The following is a 20,255-nucleotide window of genomic DNA, read 5'->3' as shown; positions in this document are numbered from 1 at the left end:
GCAAAACAATAATAGTATTCTGAATGTGATCACTACTTGTAAGGACTGAAGATTGTGATTTTATGCAAATAGGCTAAATAAGAGTAATTAATTTTTTATTTTAATTACCACTAATCAAAACAGAGGAGAAAAAGAAACTAAGCTAACTTCAGTTCAGTTTTCCAGTTGGTGTTTAGAAGGGAGAAAGGAAAACTGGAAAGGATTTCATTTAACCCTCACAATCACCTAGTGAAGTGCACATCTTCATTATAGATGAGGAAATTGAGGGTCAGAATGCTTTTAACTAACCTACCTAAGGTAACACAAAGGTTAAGTGAAAGAGCCCACACTTTCTAATATTCCATGGCACCTCTCATTCTAACATGATCTTTTTCCTATAATTTTAAACTTTCTTTCTATTAATGCTCCCCAAAATAGATTTGAACAAGTCTCCGCCATGTTAAATTAAAAACAAACAATCCAATCCTCTTCCTTTAAACCTCCTCACCCCCAGTTATCTTTTCTCCCCTTCATGGTCAAACTTCTCAAGGGTCAGCTCAGTTTCTTGCCTCCCTTGTTACACCTGCCATTCACTCCTCAAACCAACCCAATCTAGCTTGAGCACCCACAACTCCACTAAAACAAATGACAAAGACTTAAAATGTCACTCAATTCAAAGAACATTTCTATTCCTCAAGTTATTTAACCTTAAAAAAAATGCAAATCTGATCATGTCACATTTCTGATTTTGATGGCTTCACATTGCTTTAATGATAAAGACCATGATACCAAGATCCTTAGCATGTCCTGAAAGTGGCTTACCAGTTCCTGCGTAGTGTGGTCCTTGCTCTTCTCCCTTACTCTAATCTTACACAGTTGCTGAAGTTGACACACCTGCATTCTTTTAGTTTTTAAATGAGTGAAAATGTCCTCTGTTGCATATGCTATTCTTTCTTCCTGACCACTTGTCACTCTTCCTCCAGTTACCTATTCTTCATGTCCCATTTTAAACGTCACTGCTTAAAGAAAGCCTTTCTAGAACTCTCAGGACAGATCATACTCTTATAGACACCTGAAATACTTCTTCCCAGCACTTGTCACATTTTAATTAAAAAATTAATATTGTAGTAAGTTAATTATTGGGTTGGCCAAAAAGTTCGTTCGGGTTTTTGGTACCATCTTACAAAAAACCCGAGCGAACTTTTTGGCCAACTCAATGTATCCCCCCTACTAAAATGAAAGCTCCATGAGGGTAGAAATCATGTCTGTCTTATTCACTGTTACACTCCTGGTAGCAAGTATGATGTCTTGTACATACTAGGAACTGAAATTGTGGACAAATAAACAAGTAATGTAGTTATTGGCCACATGGGCATATTTACAAAGTATAATTATCATCTGGAAATACAAACCTTATTGTTAAACCTCCAGGAAATTCTTCATCAAATAACACTTCAAATAGTACATCAGCTTCTCTATTAGCTGTTTAAAAAAGAGAGAGACTGAAAAATCATACAATAAAAGAAAAATCAGCATGTAAGTTTTTGGGGGATAAGAAGCACTACAACTATCAATACAGAGAGTGAATGAAAAGAAAATAAGCTCACAGAGTAAAATAATACTATTTTAAATTAGATGCTGTGAGAATTAATTATATTTTTCTCTCTGTTTTGCTGTATGTTGGAAATTATTCATAAAAAGAGAGTAAATAAGAGATAACTTTGGAATTTGCGGTTTAGAAGGTCTTACAATCAGACAAAGGAAATGAAGATTTGAAGACATGGCAGTAATGAAAGGAACAGAATGGAGAGAACGGATATACTACTAGATAGAACTGGCAGGAGTTTGTGACCTGTGTAGACAAAAAGAACAGAGATGTCAAAGACTACTCCGAAGTTCTGGCTGAGATGACTTGGTAGTTAATGGATGGCATGACTGAGACATGAGACACGTGAGAAAGACTGTGGTGCAATAAACTTAAGGAGGAACAGAAAAGAATAAATTTTGGCAGAGAGGATGATGGGATATAACTGGAAAGTTTAAATTTACTAAAATGCCAAGATAAAGTGAAATAATTAACTATAATAATATTTGAATTCTAAGCCCAAATTAATAATAGAGTCTATCACATAACTTTAGAATTGACTCTGTCTCTCTCTCTCTCTCTCTCTCTCTCTCCCCATCTCTATCCCCACCCCTTTCCACGCTATTGGTTCTGTTTCTCGGGAGAATGCTAATACCATACCTGATACTATGTTAGGGGTTGGGGGATGTTTCCCTCATTCTTGGTCCCTCATTCTTGGTCCCTCATTCTTGGTCCCTCATTGCCCAAATGAAACCAGGCCTGCAGAGCTTACTCATTCTCCCCCATCTAGCTGTACCTTTCACCTGACACTTTTACCTAAAATCTAAACCCAAGAAAGTGGGGCTCAATGGGAGGCAGGAGTTTCTCCTCTGAAGGCTTAAGGTCCACTTTCTAAGTTCCTGTTTCCCGTCTGAGGGAGAAGCCACTTACTCAAAAGATTATTGATAAGAGGATTGTTCACCCCCTTTAGTGGAGATGACAACGGAGATGAGGTATCAGCTGAAGGCAGTAAGACAAATATTTCCCTTTATATTCCATGTCCATGGCAGATATGGTTAATCAATGACAGAGCTTTTTCCACTCAGAGTAGATGTAGCTTTAAAATTTTTGTCAAGACAAAATTCCAAGTGGTCACTACTACTGATAGGGGTTGTCAGAAGAAAGGAAACTTCTATGTTATCAGAGTTCTAAGGCTTTTTCAGGACAATCTAATTAGAGTACAATCCAATAAGCTCAACATTTGAACTGCCAATGCCTGAGGCTGAACAGATAGCAGCAGGAGGGTTGCTTCATTGCACCCATCTGACCCTTACCATACTTACCCTGGGCTTAACCTACTTAACCTTCCCACCTCCATTTTCAGCACCAGAAATGTACCCAAAAAAATTCAAAGAAAAATCAGGGAAGAAAATTCTCTTTTTAGAGGCAGACCCCAAGAAGATGTGCAAATGTGGAGAACCACTGCTCAAAGTTAGAAAAGAAACAGGGCACAGAGTTCAAATCCCAGCTCTGCCACTTATTTGTGTAAATTTGGGCAAGTCACTTAAACTCTTAGGCGAGGAAATAATATCTCCCTCTCAGGTGGTTGGGAGGGTTAAATGTAAAATGTAAAAGTGCCGGGCACACTGTTGGCAATAAATAAGCAGCTCTCTTAGGCTCATGGCCTGTCTGCTCTTCCTTCTTTCTGGCAGTGAGACCAAGGCTGAGTGCCTGGGATATGGAGGGACAGTGCTGCCAGCGCTCTGACCTCTAGGTACCTGATTTGCTGCTTCATGTTGGGTTGACTTTTTTTTGGAATCTATGCTGCAAAGCTACTCACTCCAGGCATCCCTTTGAGGCATTTTTAGATCCTTAGCTAATTCTTCCCTTTTCTTTCCATACTCTCATTTTTCTTTCTTTTTTTTTTCTTTTTTTGTAAAAAACATATAATATAAAATTTATCATTGTAACCATTTTTAAATGTATAGTATTGTAGTGTTAACTATATGCACATTGTTATACAACAGATTGATAGGTCTGTTTTACATACAATATCTAGTTGTATTCATAAAATTCAAATAAATATGCAAATCTTTTAACCACAAATAAGCTGATGCATCATGTTTGTTTATTTCTCCACAGATATCAAGAGATTACAATGACAATTAAGGTAAAGCCCTGAACAAGGTTAGATGAAGCCCGATGAAATGTTTCTCTTAGTTTCATGAAAACACAAGTATGTATTCTAAGGTTTTAGATAATTTTAATGTGCTACACATAAGCTACCAAATTTTCAGCAGCCATTCCTCAACTTCCCCACGTTTTAATCACTTCCCAGATGATTACACAAGATAGAGAAGAAGAATTTTCTCTGAAAACCTAAAGCTGGAAAAAACTTAACTAAAACATAAAAGGATTTAGTGTTTTTCCTGATTTATAGTTGCTTACTGCTTACGTATAACACACACAAGTTTGTGTTTCACTCTACAATATAAACACAGTTGGAGACACGTCAAATATTGAATTATTACCCCCTTTAATTCCTATGATGGTGCCCCGAAGGCCAACTGGAACGGAAAAGTTCTCTCTCACATTTACAACTCGGTCAAAGAGACGAAACTCTGCATCCCGATCAGGAATGACTCCATGTTGCTGTTCTAAAGGCTGAAGAGAAGAAAGATTTAATTATTATTATTAACACTAATTTTAAGAAGTTTTTCTACTAATGTATTGAAAACATTTTGTTCCTTCTATACTTTCAAAGCAAAAACAACAACTCTGAATTCTCTGACAGGAAACTTACTCTGTATAGCAAATGGGGCTTCACTGTCACTCGAACCTTCTTATTATTCTTTCTTTGCTGAGGAAAGAAGAATTTGAAAATATTTTTAAAATATTAAAATTTTAAATTATTTTTCAATATATGGACATGCCTGAATGTTAAAAAGCCAAAAGAAATGAGTAATTTTAAGATTTGTGAATTTCTTTAGATGCAAGCAAGGATGAATAAATAAATTCTTACATTTTTTGAAGTAAAATTTTTTTGTTGATATATAAGACATATAGAAAAATGCAAACTTATAAGTATAAAATCTGATGAATTTTTATAGTATGAGCATATGTATGTATATCCACACTCAGTTCAAGAAACAGAACACTACTAAGCACAACTTAAAAGACCTTGAAAAAAGAAATTAAAAATAGGGAACGCTTGTATTGTCTTCCAGTTACTACCCCTCCCCAATGTAACCTTATTTCTAACACTAAAGATTATACTTGTCAGTTTTGAACTTTATGTAAATGCTATCCTATTCAAATGCCTTTTTATCCTAAGAAGAATTGTATATAATAGTCAATAAAGATTAACAGTAAAGGAAAAACAGGTATAAAGTATTGATCTATGTCAATACTTTGGGTTTTGTGGCTACTTATAAAAATTAAGGTAACATTCATACAAAGTCTTTGCTTTTGGAAACTGGCTTTGGTGTTTAAATTTTTGACTATCTAAAAATGCTGGAAGAAGAGTTTTCTCCTCCATTTGCTACTTGTTAATTCTGTGACCTCACACTTAAGCACCAGCTTCCTTCAATCTGTAAGATGGAAATAATATTACCTGTTCTACCTAATAGAAATGTGAGAATAGGAGTCAAGATGGTTGTGTGGGAAGATGCAAGTTAGCATCGCCCCACAACTAGGGTGCCTGCCAGCCGCTGGTGGGGGACCCTGATGCCCAAGGTGGGGGAACTCAGGGGGGAGGAGAAGTGGAGGCCTGACAGGATGGGTGCCCCTGAGGCCAGGGAGATCAGGAAAGGCAGGCAGGAGGGGCCCTCCAAGAGGAGCAGGAAAGGAGCAGAGGGCGATCACCCGGCCCACTCTGGCCCAGGGAGCCTGCTGAGCTCCCAGGCCGGTAGCACCCCCCCCCCCCCACCAATGCCTCCTTCAGGCCACGTGGGTCCTAGAGGCATAGGAGGGAGGCTGGGGAGAGCAGGATAGGCAGGCGGGAAGGGCCCTCTGGGAGTAGTGGGAGAGGAGCAGAGGCTGTTTGCCCCACTCATGTGGGCACGGGGAGCCTGCTGAGCTCCCAGGCTGGACCCTGCTCTCCAAAGCCCCCTCCAGGCTGTGGGGGCACAGGAGGGAGGCTGGGGAGATCAGGCGAGGCAGGCGGGAGGGGCCCTCCAGGAGGAGTGGGAGGGGAGCAGAGGGAGTTTGCCCTTCCCAATCAGACTCAGGGAGCCTGCTGGGTTCCCAGGTGAGGCCCTGGCCTCTGAGACCAGGGGTGGGGGGTACGCCTGGGTCCCTCCTGTTCCTTTGAGCCTAAGCCCCACCCCCCACCCCACACAGCCATGAGGGCCTTTTCCCGCCCTGTGGGTCCTGAGCACAGGCCCCACCCACCGCCCAAACCTTGCCCTTGCTTAGGCCCCGCCCTCCACAGCCAAGGCCTCCATCCCTGCCTTTTTTTTCCCCTCTTTTCCCTCTGCCTCCTTTTTACAATTGTACTATTGTACCTTCCAGTTGTTGATTCATCTATATTTTTATTTTTATATTCTTTCTAACATATCTGTTAGCTTCCTAGTCTAATTTTATCTTTTACTTTGTTATTGTTCTCTCTCTCTTTTTTTTTGCCACCCCATTTGGCTTGCGGGATCTTGGTTCACGAGCCAGGGGTCGGGCTGAAGCTCCTGTGGTGGGAGTTCTGTGACGGAACCACTGGACTAACAGAGAACCTCAGACCCCAGCGAATATTCATTGGAGTGAGGTCTCACGAGTTCCTCATCTCAGCACCAAGACCCAGCTCTACCCAACAGCCTACAAACTCCAGTGTTGGAAGCCTCAGGCCAAACAACCAGTAAGACAGGAACACAATCCCGCTCATTAAAAAGAAAAAAGAAAGAGAGAGAGAGACGGCAAAAACATATGTCACAGACGTAAGAGGAAGGTAAAAACCTACAAGACCAAATAAATGAAGAGGAAACAGGCAATTTAGCTGAAAAAGAATTCAGAGTAATGATAGTAAAGATGATCCAGAAGCTCAGAACCAGAATGGAGGCATGGATTGAGAAAATACAAGAAATGTTTAACAAAGATCTAGAAGAACTAAAGAACAAACAAACAGAGATGAACAACACAATAACTGAAATGAAAAACACACTAGAAGGAATCAGTAACAGAATAACTGAGACAGAAGAACAAATAAGTGAGTTGGAAGACAAAATGGTGGAAATAACTGCCGAGGAGCAGAATAAAGAAAAAAGAATGAAAAGAATTGAAGACAATCTCAGAAACCTCTGGAACAACACTAAATTCACCAACAATCAAATTATAGGGGTCCCAGAAGAAGAAGAGAAAAAGAAAGGTCTGAGAAAATATTTGAAGAGATTATAGTCGAAAACTTTCCTAACGTGGGAAAGGAAACAGTCACCCAAGCCCAGGAAGCAAAGAGAATTTCATACAGGATAAACCCTAGGAATAACACACCAAGACACATACATACTAATCAAAGTAACAAAAATTAAATTCAAAGAAAAAGTATTAAAAGCAGCAAGGGAAAAACAAAAAATAACATAAAAAGGAATCCCCATAAGGTTATCAGCTGATTTTTCAGCAAAAACTCTGCAGGCCAGAAGGGAGTGGCAGGATATACTTAAAGTGATGAAAGAGAAAAACCTACAACCAGGATTACTCTACCCAGCAAGAATCTCATTCAGATTCAATGGAGAAATCAAAAGCTTTTCAGACAAACAAAAGCTAAGAGAATTCAGCACCACCAAACCAGCTTTACAACAAATGCTAAAGAAGCTTCTCTAGGCGGAAAACACAAGAGAAGAAAAAGACCCACAAAAACAAACCCAAAACAATTAAGAAAATGGTAACAGGAACATACATATTGATAATAACCTTGAATGTAAACGGATTAAATGCCCCAACCAAAAGACACAGACTGGCTGAAGAGATACCAAAACAAGACCCATATATATGCTGTCTACAAGAGACCCACTTCAGACCTAGGGACACATACAGACTGAAAGTGAAGGGATGGAAAAAGATATCCATGCAAATGGAAATCAAAAGACAGTTGGAGTACCAATACTTGTGTCTGATAAAACAGACTTTAAAATAAAGACTGTTACAAGAGATAAGGAGGGACACTACATAATGATCAAAGGATCAATCCAAGAAGAAGATATAACAATTATAAATGTTTATGGGGCGTCCCTGATGGCACAGTGGTTAACAATCTGCCTGCCAATGCAGGGGACACAGGTTAGAGCCCTGGCCTGAGAAGATTCCACATGCCGTGGAGCAACTAAGCCCGTGCACCACAAGTATTGAGCCTGCACTCTAGAGCCTGTGCTCCACAGCAAGAGAAACCAGTGTAATGAGAAGCCCATGCACCACAACAAAGAGTAGCACTCGCTCGCCGCAACTAGAGTGAGCCCGCTAACGGCAACAAAGACCCAACGCAGCCAAAAATAAAATAAAGTAAAAAAAAAAAATGTTTATGCACCCAACATAGGAGCACCTCAATACATAAGGCAAATGCTAACAACCACAAAAGGAGAAATCGACAGTAACACAATAGTAGGGGACTTTAACACCCCGCTTACACCAATGGAAAGATCATACAAACAGAAAATAAATAAGGAAACACAAGTTTTCAATAACACAATAGACCAGGTAGATTTAATTGATATTTATAGAGCATTCCACCCAAAAGTGGCAGAATACACTTTCTTCTCAAGTGCACATGGAACATTCTTCAGGATAGATCACATCTTGGGTCACAAATCAAGCCCCAGAAAATTTAAGAAAATTGAAATCGTATCAAGCATCTTTTCTGACCACAACGTTATGAGACTGGAAATCAATTACAGGAAAAAAACTGTAAAAAACACAAATAACATGGAGGCTAAACAGTGCATTACTAAATAACCAAGAGATCACTAAAGAAATCAAAGAAGAAATAAAAAAATACATAGAAACAAATGACAATGAAAACACGACGACCCAAAACCTATGGGATGCAGCAAAAGCAGTTCCAAGAGGGAAGTTTATAGCAATTCAATCTCACCTCAAGAAACAAGAAAAATCTCAAATAAACAATCTAAACTTACACTGAAAACAATTACAGAAAGAAGAATAAAGAAAACCCAAAGTCAGTAGAAGGAAAGAAATCATAAAAATCTGAGCAGAAATAAATGAAATAGAAATGAAGAAAACAATAGCAAAGATCAATAAAACTAAAAGTTCGTTCTTTGAGAAGATAAACAAAATTGATAAGCCCTTAGCCAGACTCATCAAGAAAAAAAGGGAGAGGATACAAATCAGTAAAATTAGAAATGCAAAGGGAGAAATCAAAACTGACACCGCAGAAATACAAAGGATTATAAGAGACTACTACAAACAACTATATGCCAATAAAATGGACAACCACGAAGAAATGGACAAATTCTTGGAAAGGTACAATTTTCCAAGACTAAACCAGGAAGAATTAGAAAATATAAACAGACCAATCACAAGCACTGAAATTGAAACCCTAATTAAAAATCTTCCAACAAACAAAAGTCCAGGACCAGATGGCTTCACAGGCAAATTCCATCAAACATTTAGAGAAGAGCTAACATTGATCCTTCTCAAACTCTTCCAAAAAATTGCAGAGGGAGAAACACTCCCAAATTCATTCTACGAAGCCACCATCACCCTGATATCAATACCAGAAAAAGATATCACAAAAAAAGAAAATTATAGATGAATACACTGATGAACATAGATGCAAAAATCCTGAACAAAATACTAGCAAACAGAATTCAACAACACATTAAAAGGATCATACACCATGGTCAAGTGGGATTTATCCCAGGGATGCAAGGATTCTTCAATATATGCAAATCAGTCAATGTGGTACACCACATTAACAAATTAAGGAATAAAAACCATATGATCATCTCAACAGATGCAGAAAAAGCTTTTGACAAAATTCAACACCGATTTATGATAAAATCTCTCCAGAAAATTGGCATAGAGGGAACCTACCTCAACATAATAAAGGCCATATATGACAAACCCACAGCAAGCATCATGCTCAATGGTGAAAAACTGAAAGCATTTCCACTAAGATCAGGGACAAAGAAGGATGTCCACTCTCGCCACTCTTATTCAACACAGTTTTGGAAATCCTAGCCACGACAATTAGAGAAGAAAAAGAAATAAAAAGAATACAAATTGGAAAAGAAGAAGTCAAACTGTCATTGTTTGCAGATGACATGATACTGTACATAGAAAATCCTAAAGATGCCACCAGAAAACTACTACTAGAACTAATCAATGAATTTGGTAAGGTTGCAGGATACAAAATTAATGCACAGAAATCTCTAGCATTCCTATACACCAACAACAAAAAATCAGAAAGAGAAATTAAGGAAACAATACCATTTACCATCACAAAAAAAAGAATAAAATACCTAGGAATAAACCTGCCTAAGGAGGTGTAAGAGTTGTACTCAGAAAACTATAAAACACTGATGAAAGAAATCAAAGATGACATAAATAGATGGAGAAATATACCATGTTCTTCAATTGCAAGAATCAATATTGTGAAAATAACTATACTACCCAAAGCTATCTACAGATTCAACGCAATCCCTATCAAACTACCAATGGCATTCTTCACAGAATTAGAACAGAGAATTTTACAATTCGTATGGAAACACAAAAGACCCCGAACAGCCAAAGCAATCTTGAGACAGAAAAACAGAGTTGGAGGAATCAGGCTCCCTGACCTCAAACTATATACCACAAAGGTACAGTAATCAAGACAATATGGTACTGGTACAAAAACAGAAATATAGAGCAATGGTACAGGATAGAAAGCCCAGAGATAAACCCACGCACATATGGTCACCTAATTTATGACAAAGGAGGCAAAAACATTCAATGGAGAAAAAATAGCCTCTTCAATAAGTGGTGCTGGGAAAACTGCACAGCTACATGTGAAAGAACTAGACTAGAACACTCCCTAACACCATACACAAAAATAAACTCCAAATGGTTTAAAGACCTAAATGTAAGACCAGACAATATAAAACTCTTAGAGGAAAACATAGGAAAAATATGCTTCGATATAAACCACAGCAAGATCTCTTTTGATCCACCTCCTAGAGTAATGGAAATAAAAACAAAAATAAGTAAATGGGACTTAATTAAACTTAAAAGCTTTTGCACAGCAAAGCAAACCATAAACAAGACAAAAAGACAACCCTCAGAATGGGAGAAAATACTTGCAAATGAAACAATAGACAAAGGATTAATGTCCAAAATATACAAACAGCTCATGGAGCTCAATAACAAAAAAACAATCCAATTAAAAAATGGGCAGAAGACCTAAACAGACATTTCACCAAGGAAGACATACAGATGGCCAAGAGCCACGTGAAAAGATGCTCAACATCACTAATTATTAGAGAGATGCAAATCAAAACTACAATGAGGTATCATGTCACACCAGTCAGAATGGCAGTTATCAAAAAATGTAGAAACAATAAATGCTGGAAAGGGTGTGGTGAAAAGGGTACCCTCCTGCACTGTTGGTGGGAAGGTACATTGATACAACCACTATGGAGAACCATATGGATGTTCCTTAAAAAACTAAAAATAGAGGGCTTCCCTGGTGGCACAGTGGTTGAGAGTCCGCCTGCCGATGCAGGGGACACGGGTTCGTGCCCCGGTCCGGGAAGATCCCACATGCCGCGGAGTGGCTGGGTCTGTGAGCCATGGCCGCTGAGCCTGTGCATCTGGAGCCTGTGCTCCGCAATGGGAGAGGCCACAACAGTGAGAGGCCCACGTACCGCAAAAAAATAAAAACCAAAAAACTAAAAATAGAACTATCATATGACCCAGGAATCCCACTACTGGGCATATACCCTGAGAAAACCATAATTCAAAAAGAGTCATGTACCAAAATGTTCATTGCAGCTCTATTTACAATAGCCAGGACATGGAAGCAACCTAAATATCCACTGACAGATGAATGGATAAAGAAGATGTGGTGGGTTTCACTGGTGGCACAGCGGTTAAGAATCCGCCTGCCAATGCAGGGGACACGGGTTCGAGCCCTGGCCCGGGAAGATCTCACATGCCGCGGAGCAACTAAGCCTGTGCGTCACAACTACTGAGCCTGCGCTCTAGACCCCGTGAGCCACAACTACTGAGCCCACGTGCCTCCCACATGCCTAGAGCCCGTGCTCCGCAGCAAGAGAAGCCACCGCACCACAATGCACACCACAATGAAGAGTAGCCCCCGCTCACTGCAACTAGAGAAAAGCCCATGTCCCAACAGAGACCCAATGCAGCCAAAAATAAAATAAATTAATTTTAAAAAAAACACCTTTCACTTTATAAAAGAAAAGATGTGACACATGTATACAATGGAATATTACTCAGCCATGAAAAGAAACAAAATTGAGTTATTTGTAGTGAGGTGGATGGACCCAGAGTCTGTCAATAGAGTGAAGTAAGTCAGAAAGAGAAAAACAAATACCGTATGCTAACGCATATATATGGAATCTAGAAAAAAAAAATGGTATGGATGAACCTAGTTGCAGGGCAGGAATACAGATGTAGACATAGAGAATGGACTTGAGGACACAGGGTGGGAGGGGGAAGCTGGGGTGAAGTGAGAGTAGCATTGACAATATATACACTACCGAATGTAAAATAGTTAGATAGTGGGAAGCAGCAGCATAGCACAGGGAGATCAGCTCGGTGCTTTGCGATGACCTAGAGGGGTGGAATAGGGAGGATGCGAGGGAGGCTCAAGAGGGAGGGGATATGGGGACATATGTATGCATATGGCTGATTCACTTTGGTGTACAACAGAAACATAGTATTGTGAAGCAATTATACTCCAATAAAGATCTATTAAAAAAATTAACAGGGAAAAATATACTGTGTAAAAAAAAAAGTGAGAATACTTTATAACCATTGCAATCCATTACTATGATTTACATTAAATATTTTCAAAAAGTGAATTCTTATCTGGTAGGAAAAATGGCAGCAGTTTACTTGTAATGATAGTCACCTATTTTTAGACTATAGCTTATGGACATAAGTACAAAAGGGCACAAAACAGCCCTAAGCTACAGAGTCCATGTACTATAGAGTTCTTGTATTTATATACAGTAAAATGCTCCAGCCTTTAAACAGAGTCTATTTTCTTTTATTATAGAGATATTTCATTTCTATCTATCAATAAATATTTACTGAGTTCTATTTATGTGCCATTTATTGATTTAGGTACTGGAGATAGAACAGCGAACTGTTCTTCTATTCTAGTTGCGGGAGACATACAAGAAACAAACTAAGGGAAAAAAATAGCATGTTTGAAGATAAAAAGCATAGAGGAATATAAAGCAGAGAAGGGGGATCAGCAGTGTGGGGAGAGACTGAAATTTTAAATAGGGTGAAAAGCGAAGGTCTTACTGACAAGGTGTCTATGTTTCCAGGGCATAGCAGACTAGAAGTACTGATAGAGTACAACTGGTGCCTACTGACAATAGCAAGAAAAAAGAATATGAGAAAAGATTTAAAGTAATTTAAAAAAGCAGACACAAGAACTGTGCCTGGAGGATTGCATATGAAAAAACAACCCATATGATCTAACACATCCCTAGGCATTATTACTATAATTACAGCATTGATTAGAAAATATGGCATTCAAACCTGACTCATTAGGCAAATTAATAGACTAGGGCATTTTCACTATAGGCCCCAACCCACAGCTACTAAAATGAGAAGTTCTGGGGAATGACTACTGAAAGTGTGATCACCTGGGAGCTTGGTAGAAATGCAGAATATCAAGAGCTGCTCATCCTAGAGCTACTGAATCAGAATCTGTATTTTATCAAGATCCCCCAGTGATTCATTTGCAAAGTTCAAGAAGTACTGCTCTGAGGGTGGAATCCAGAATGCACGTTTTTTAAAAAGCTCCTCCAGTAATTTTGATAATTAGCTGAGTTTGGGAACCACTGTCAATAAGAAAACTAGGAATACTTTTAATGATGACCCAGCATTAAAAAGAAAAGTTTAAATTATATTCAGAATGTTATGTTCATTTTTTAGTTTTTTCTCCTTCTTTTCTTTATTACCCTAATAACATTATAACACTGAAAAGGGGAAAAAAAAAGTCACTCATAACTGCTCCTCCTTGACTCATTAACAGGTTTAATAAAAAAGTCCTGTCTTATCTATATGTACATACATTTTAAAAATGTTGTAATCAAAATAATGGACTACAACTTTGTATGTGTATCTTCAGTTTGCAAAGTAAGGGGAGAATGTGTAAAACATTTTAGAAAGCTCTGCATCCAAATGGGTTCAAATAAAAATTGAGGGCTTAAAGCTATAAACTTTTGTTAAGTGGAAAACTCATTTCAAAAACCATACTGGACAAATAGACTTTACATTGAAAGACAATTAAAAAGAAATGCAGGCTTTCTATCCTCAGCTGAATATCATTAACCTTTCAAAATATCAAACTCTTGGCTCTGAGCCTTACATTTTTTCTTAAAGAGTCATCTAGTGGTGGTTTTCCAGACCGAATTCATAGCTCTTGAGCATGTGATAAGAGAATTCAAATAATAATAGCTAAGTATTATTAAGCATTAATAATAGCTAGGCATTATTAGGAGTTTATATGTATTAACTCAGTTAATTCTTTTGAGGACTATATGAGGACTATTTTATTCTTATTTTACCAATCAGGAAATGGAGGCATGGAAAGGTTAACTATCTTGCCTAAGGTTTTAAATACTGAAAGAGGGATGGGGGAAAATGACGTGAGAGACCAGTTCTTAACTTACTCTGCTATTAGTTCAAACAAGAGAGCACTGTGTTAGGAAAGCAACATCATTTTAATAAAAAGGCAAATATATGAAAAATAAAATTGTAAGTTAAAAAAAGGAATCAAATTAACCCATTTTCTATTGCATCAAGATTGGGAATCAAAACAGATAAAACAGTTAAGCCTACACAGGTTACTGCTTTTTAAAATCAAGACATAAAAAAAGGATAGTTTAAGTGGGATTTCAAAAATACTTAGTAACTGAATGAGTTTATCAGTGGGAAATAAAAGTGAAATAAATATAATTTTTATGTTCTATAAAAAGATGAACTGTATCTTTTAAAGAACTTAGAATAGGAAAGAATAGGGAATTAACCTTATTTCTCAATCACAAACTTTCTATTGACTAGACTCAGAAAATATTAATTCTTAAAATTAGAAACACTACAAGGACATAAAATTTAAATGCTATGGCTTTAGGGACTTCCCTGGTGTTCCAGTGGTTAAGACTCCATGCTCCCAATGCAAGGGGCATGGGTTCGATCCCTGGTCGGGGAACTAAGATCCCACATGCCACAGGGTGCGGCCAAAAGAAAAAAGATGGGCATTTATATTTATTTAGACAAACTTAATGGACACTGGAAAAGGCTGGAATATTTTTTTAAATTACAGAATATTTTGACATAATTTAGAATCACTAAGTATATGTTTTATATGATTGAAATACAAATAAATTATTTGTAGGATAACATATAGTTCATTTAACTTCAAATCTCATCAGTAATCTTCGTTATTGAAAATTAGTACCTTGCACTTTTCAACTTCTTCTTCAATTTTCTCAACAATAGCTGCATCCAGAATTTGTAAATCACAAGAAGAACGAGACAAAGTACTGACAGGATGTCCCTTTAGCCAAGTAATAATTTCTTGAACTTTCTCAGCACTATATTAAAAACAATAATTTTTTCACATTAATTGAAACTTTCTGAGGGTTTATATAAAAGGCCTGATATGAACTTTCTGAGGGCTACGAATTATAAAAGATATCAAATATATACTCAATCACACCACTTAATTGGGGCTAATTATGAATCCAATATAAACATGGACATGTTATTTCTCAGTAATTATAATGAAACACAAAAATTAGTTTAAAAGTACTTTACTGATTAAATGAAATAAAAAATTATATTAAGATCATAAAGCAAGAACAAAACAATACAAAACCCTCCCCCCAAGAGTAATATAAATTCTTGATAAACTAACTACTACCCTTCAGTAGAACCACTAAGTTGAACTATGCGGCAATAAATCTCATAAATTTTGCTTACCCATTCTCATTTTCTCCAGGCCAAATGTCGTCTTCATAGAACACATCCTCTTGGCTATTTTTGGCTATATAACTAAACAGTTCTGGAGCTCTAGCCGAACAAACAAACAAAAATACTGCTTTTAAAAATATGGCTAATTTCATATAAACTTCCTATCAAATTTCTGGATCCTAAGGGGATATATTAAATATACTGAGGACTAATTATGTAAACATATAAGGGATAGAGACCAAAAGATTGAAAGTATTCATAGGTCCTCAAAAAAAGATGAGGGAGAAATGATTCAATTCTTAAGTATAATTAAACTATGATTTTTATAATTGAAATTTTTATAATTGAAACTATGATGATTCAATTACTGACTCTATCCCTCTTAGACTATAATGACAGGTGATAAATGGACAAAAATAATGTATACAGGTTCATTTTCTAGTTTTCACAATAAAGCTAGAGCACTCCACAAAAGAGCAAATGAAAATCCACTAAAAGTTTCTTCTGATATTCCTCAAAATTCCATTGTTCTCTAACAGTGTACTGTAGTACTTTCAAATACACATAGCAGACTGAACACATGTGCTTATTTCTGCTCCCTTCCCAGCCTGCTAAAAGAATAGTAAAGTAGAAAAAAGGGCATGGACCTATAAAGACAGATGAAGAGAGAAGCAGAGAATCTGATAGTACATGCTGAGTTAACAAAATTTTAGAAACTGAAAACTGAATAGATATGTATGAACTGACGTGACAGATAGGAATAAGCTGTACCCTAAGTCAACAGAGTGGGAAGTCAACAAGAAGCAAGTTGATGTAAACTGTGAAAGTCTGCAAAAGCTCAGGAGATATGGGCTCCATACATTTTGATGCTGCAGTATGGGGTGGGTTTAACAGGCTTTTAGTTGAAAATTTTGTATAATAAGTAGTTAGGCAGTCACCTCCACCTCAGCGTAAATCATGTAGTTTACTTTCAGAGAGGCTAAATGGGGGCTGCTCGAGCCTTGGGTAATCCAGGCACAGGAAACTGGATGGGTGGGGCATGAGGAAGAGAGGATAGGTGCCCTACTGAAAACAGGGGATCAGTGAAAATATTACTATACAACATGCCACTAGGAAGCAGGCTAGGAAGTATAACATCTTTAAGAAGCAGACTCTGAGATGGAGATAAACATGGAAAAAGTTTATTAGTGTGTTCTGTGGAAATAACACCTGTGGAAGGGAAAGAAGGAAGGGGAATTGGGCTCAGGGAGAAGTTGGGCTGTGGTTCAATCTTAATGAACTCCTTGGCCAGTAGCATAGAGATCTCAAAGTAGGATGGCTCCTCAGACTTATCCTGAACTGGGGCAATCAGGTTGGCTGAGCCTTTACATCTTCTTGTTGATGAGGTATTGGATGTGTGGCTGTTGTGGGAAAGGGACATAACTTTAGGTGAGGCAGTTCTCTTCTGTCGGGCAATTCCTGAAGAGCGCTCACTGCTGAGGGCTGTGAGACAGCAGCATTCCTGCTGCCCAGGGAGTAGGTCCTGAGTCGTGAAGAGACATCTGGGTGTGTACCACAGTATCCACTATGTAATGAGACCCCCTTACTCTGGTTAATTTCCAGAACACTGGAAGTCAGTTTTGTTCTCCATATCTGTCCTCCAAGAAAAAGGCTGCAGAATACCTTTCTGGGAAAACTACCCAGCTCAAGAGAAAAGATATACATATAGGTAGTGATATTTGGAGATGCTCTGCTGCAACAGCCAAGTCCCACCAGAGAAGCCTCACTGAAGCACATTAAATTTCCAGTCAGCATTTTTTTTTTTTTTTTTTTTTTGCGGTACGTGGGCCTCTCACTGTTGTGGCCTCTCCCGTTGCGGAGCACAGGCTCCGGACGTGCAGGCTCAGCGGCCATGGCTCATGGGCCCAGCCGCTCCACGGCATGTGGGATCTTCCCAGACCGGGGCATGAAGCCGTGCCCCCTGCATCAGCAGGGAGACTCTCAACCACTGCACCACCAGGGAAGCCCATCCAGTCACCTCTTTAATCACTGAATAGAAAATATGAACCACAAGACCAAAAAAAAAAAAAACTTTAACATGAAAACAGAGATCAAATCAAACAGAAAAGGAAAAATAAAAGCAATTTGTAGTAAACAGAAAGTATTAAGAATAGAAGAAAATCTAGATTACTATCTTCAGAGAAATAAAAGAAGATATTTCATTCATTATAAGAACAAGATGCTACAAAAAAAGGAATGCCAGAGAATAAGGAAACACTTCTAGAAATTAAAAATGATTAAATAAAAAATAAGTTAAAGCTGAAGAAATCTCCCACAGAGTAGAACAGGAGTATAATACAGAAAACGGATGAAAAGAGATAAGAAAATTAGGAGAATTAATCCAGAAGGTCTAACATCTATCAAAAGGAGTCCTAGGGCTTCCATGGTGGCGCAGTGGTTGAGAGTCCGCCTGCCGATGCAGGGGATGCGGGTTCGTGCCGCGGTCCAGGAAGATCCCACATGCCGCAGAGCGGCTGGGCCCGTGGGCCATGGCCGCTGAGCCTGAGCATCCGGAGCCTGTGCTCCACAACAGGAGAGGCCACAGCAGTGAGAAGCCCGTGTACCACAAAAAAAAAAAAAAAAAAAAAAAAAAGAGTCCTAGAAAGAGAGAATGACAACAACAAAATGGTGAGGAGGAAATTATCAAAGAAATAATACAATAAAGTTTCTCAGAATGGAAGGGCATCAGTTTCAAGTTTGAAAGGGCTGAACAGCAAAATGAAAGAAAAAAGACCCATTCCAAGGCACACATCTTCACATTATTAAAATAGTATTGGTAAAGGGAAGATTCTAAAAAGGTTTCAGAAAATGAAAAACAGATCATGCACAAAGATTAAGAATCAGAATAACACAAGACTTCTTGACAGCAAAGGAAACAGGAGAATGGAGCAGCGCTTTTCAAATTCTGAAGGAAAATAATCTGCAATCTAGGATTCTAGACCCAGGCGAGCTATCAACCAAGTATCAGGGAGGTTTAAAGAAATTTCCAGACATGTAAGCTTTCTCAGGAAGCCACTGGCATAAGTGCTCCATCAAAATGGAGACATAAATCAGAAGGAATAAAGCATGAAAGCCCGGAAATAAAGGAATCCTATGCAGAAGAATGGTGAAGGGAATTCCTAGGATGAGAGTAAAGAGAAACTTGAATGAAAGCTGTACAACAGCCCAGGAGAGCAATTAGTTCACACTGAAGCAGGAAGAAAGACAGTTTTAAGAGGAAGTATACAAGAAGAAAATGGAACTGAGAGGTCACATGACCTGTTTGACTGTATTAAGTTTTCCAGCTATGGCACAGAGTTTGGGGCCGCTTTGGTTACGTGAACATAGATAAGAAACAAATGAATAAACAACACAGAAAAGAACAAAAATGTGTACAAGAAAGGAAATGCAATACTCTACAAGATCCAGAGGTGACCATTTACATTTACCTTAATCGACTAAACCTTAAGAACAGATTTAATTTAAAAAATTGTGATAAAACTATAATGAGAGGGGAAATGTGTTCATGTGTGTAGGGAGGTAAGGGAATGGGAAGCGGGGCTGGTAAAAGAAAGCTAAAGCTTCATCATTCATGGCATGAAATCAATGCATATGTCAAGTTGAAAAATCAAGAAAAAGCAGTCTAAATATGACATTTTTAAGGAAACATGGAGGTAAATAGAAGAAATTATCTAAATTTTTAGATGGTAATATGCAGTTGAAATGTGTCTCCCCCACGCCCACCCCAACATAAGACATAACTGAAGTCCCAACTCCTAGTACCTCAGAATCTGACTTTATTTTGAAATAGGATTTTAAAAGAAGTAATCAAACTAAAATGTCATTAGGATAGGCCCTAATCCAATATGACTGGTGTCCTTATAAAAAGGGGAAATTTGGACACAGACAGAAACAAAGGAAAGATGATATGCAGCAAAGGAAACCATAAACAAAATGAGAAGACAACCCTTAGAATGGGAGAAAATATTTGCAAATGAAGCGACTGACAAGGGGTTAATCTCCAAAATACACAAACAGTTCATGCAGCTCTATATCAAAAAAATAAGCAACCCAATCAAAAAATGGGCAGATCTAAATAGATATTTTTCCAAAGAAGACATAAAGATGTCCAAAAAGCACATGAAAAGATGCTCAAATCGCTAATTATCAGAGAAATGTAAATCAAAACTAGAATGAGGTATTACCTCACATGGGTCAGAATGGCCATCAGCAAAAATTCCACAAACAGTAAACACTGGACAGGGTGTGGAGAAAAGGGAACCCTCTTACACTGTTGGTGGGAATGTGAATTGGAACAACAACTATGGAGAAGAGTATAGAGGTTCCTTAAAAAACTAAAAACAGTACTACCATATGATCCAGCAATCCCACTCCTGGGCATATATCTGGAGAAAACCATAATCCGAAAAGACACATACACCCCAATGTTCATTGCAGTACTATTATTTACAATAGCCAAGACATGGAAGCAACCTAAATGTCATCAACAGAGAAATGGATAAAGATGTGGTACGTA

At 38.1% G+C, this 20,255-nt stretch overlaps 1 protein-coding gene across 5 annotated transcripts in view; it reads right to left on the bottom strand.

Moving 5' to 3' along the window:
- The window catches only part of XRN1 (5'-3' exoribonuclease 1), a 101,301-nt gene that overhangs the window by 28,296 nt on the left and 52,750 nt on the right, over positions 1-20,255 (bottom strand). For all 5 annotated transcript variants that reach the window (XM_073803738.1, XM_073803736.1, XM_073803737.1 and 2 more), the window contains 5 exons: positions 15,710-15,799; positions 15,186-15,321; positions 4,347-4,403; positions 4,075-4,207; positions 1,392-1,461 (listed from right to left, as the gene is read on the bottom strand). In XM_073803738.1, coding sequence (XP_073659839.1) covers positions 1,392-1,461; positions 4,075-4,207; positions 4,347-4,403; positions 15,186-15,321; positions 15,710-15,799 — 486 coding nt within the window. The remainder of the gene's footprint in view (positions 1-1,391; positions 1,462-4,074; positions 4,208-4,346; positions 4,404-15,185; positions 15,322-15,709; positions 15,800-20,255) is intronic.

Source organism: Tursiops truncatus, chromosome 4 (assembly GCF_011762595.2).
Source record: "Tursiops truncatus isolate mTurTru1 chromosome 4, mTurTru1.mat.Y, whole genome shotgun sequence".
Taxonomy (NCBI): Eukaryota; Metazoa; Chordata; class Mammalia; order Artiodactyla; family Delphinidae; genus Tursiops; species Tursiops truncatus.
Note: the sequence above shows the minus strand (reverse complement) of the source record. Positions and strands in the feature narration are given on the sequence as shown.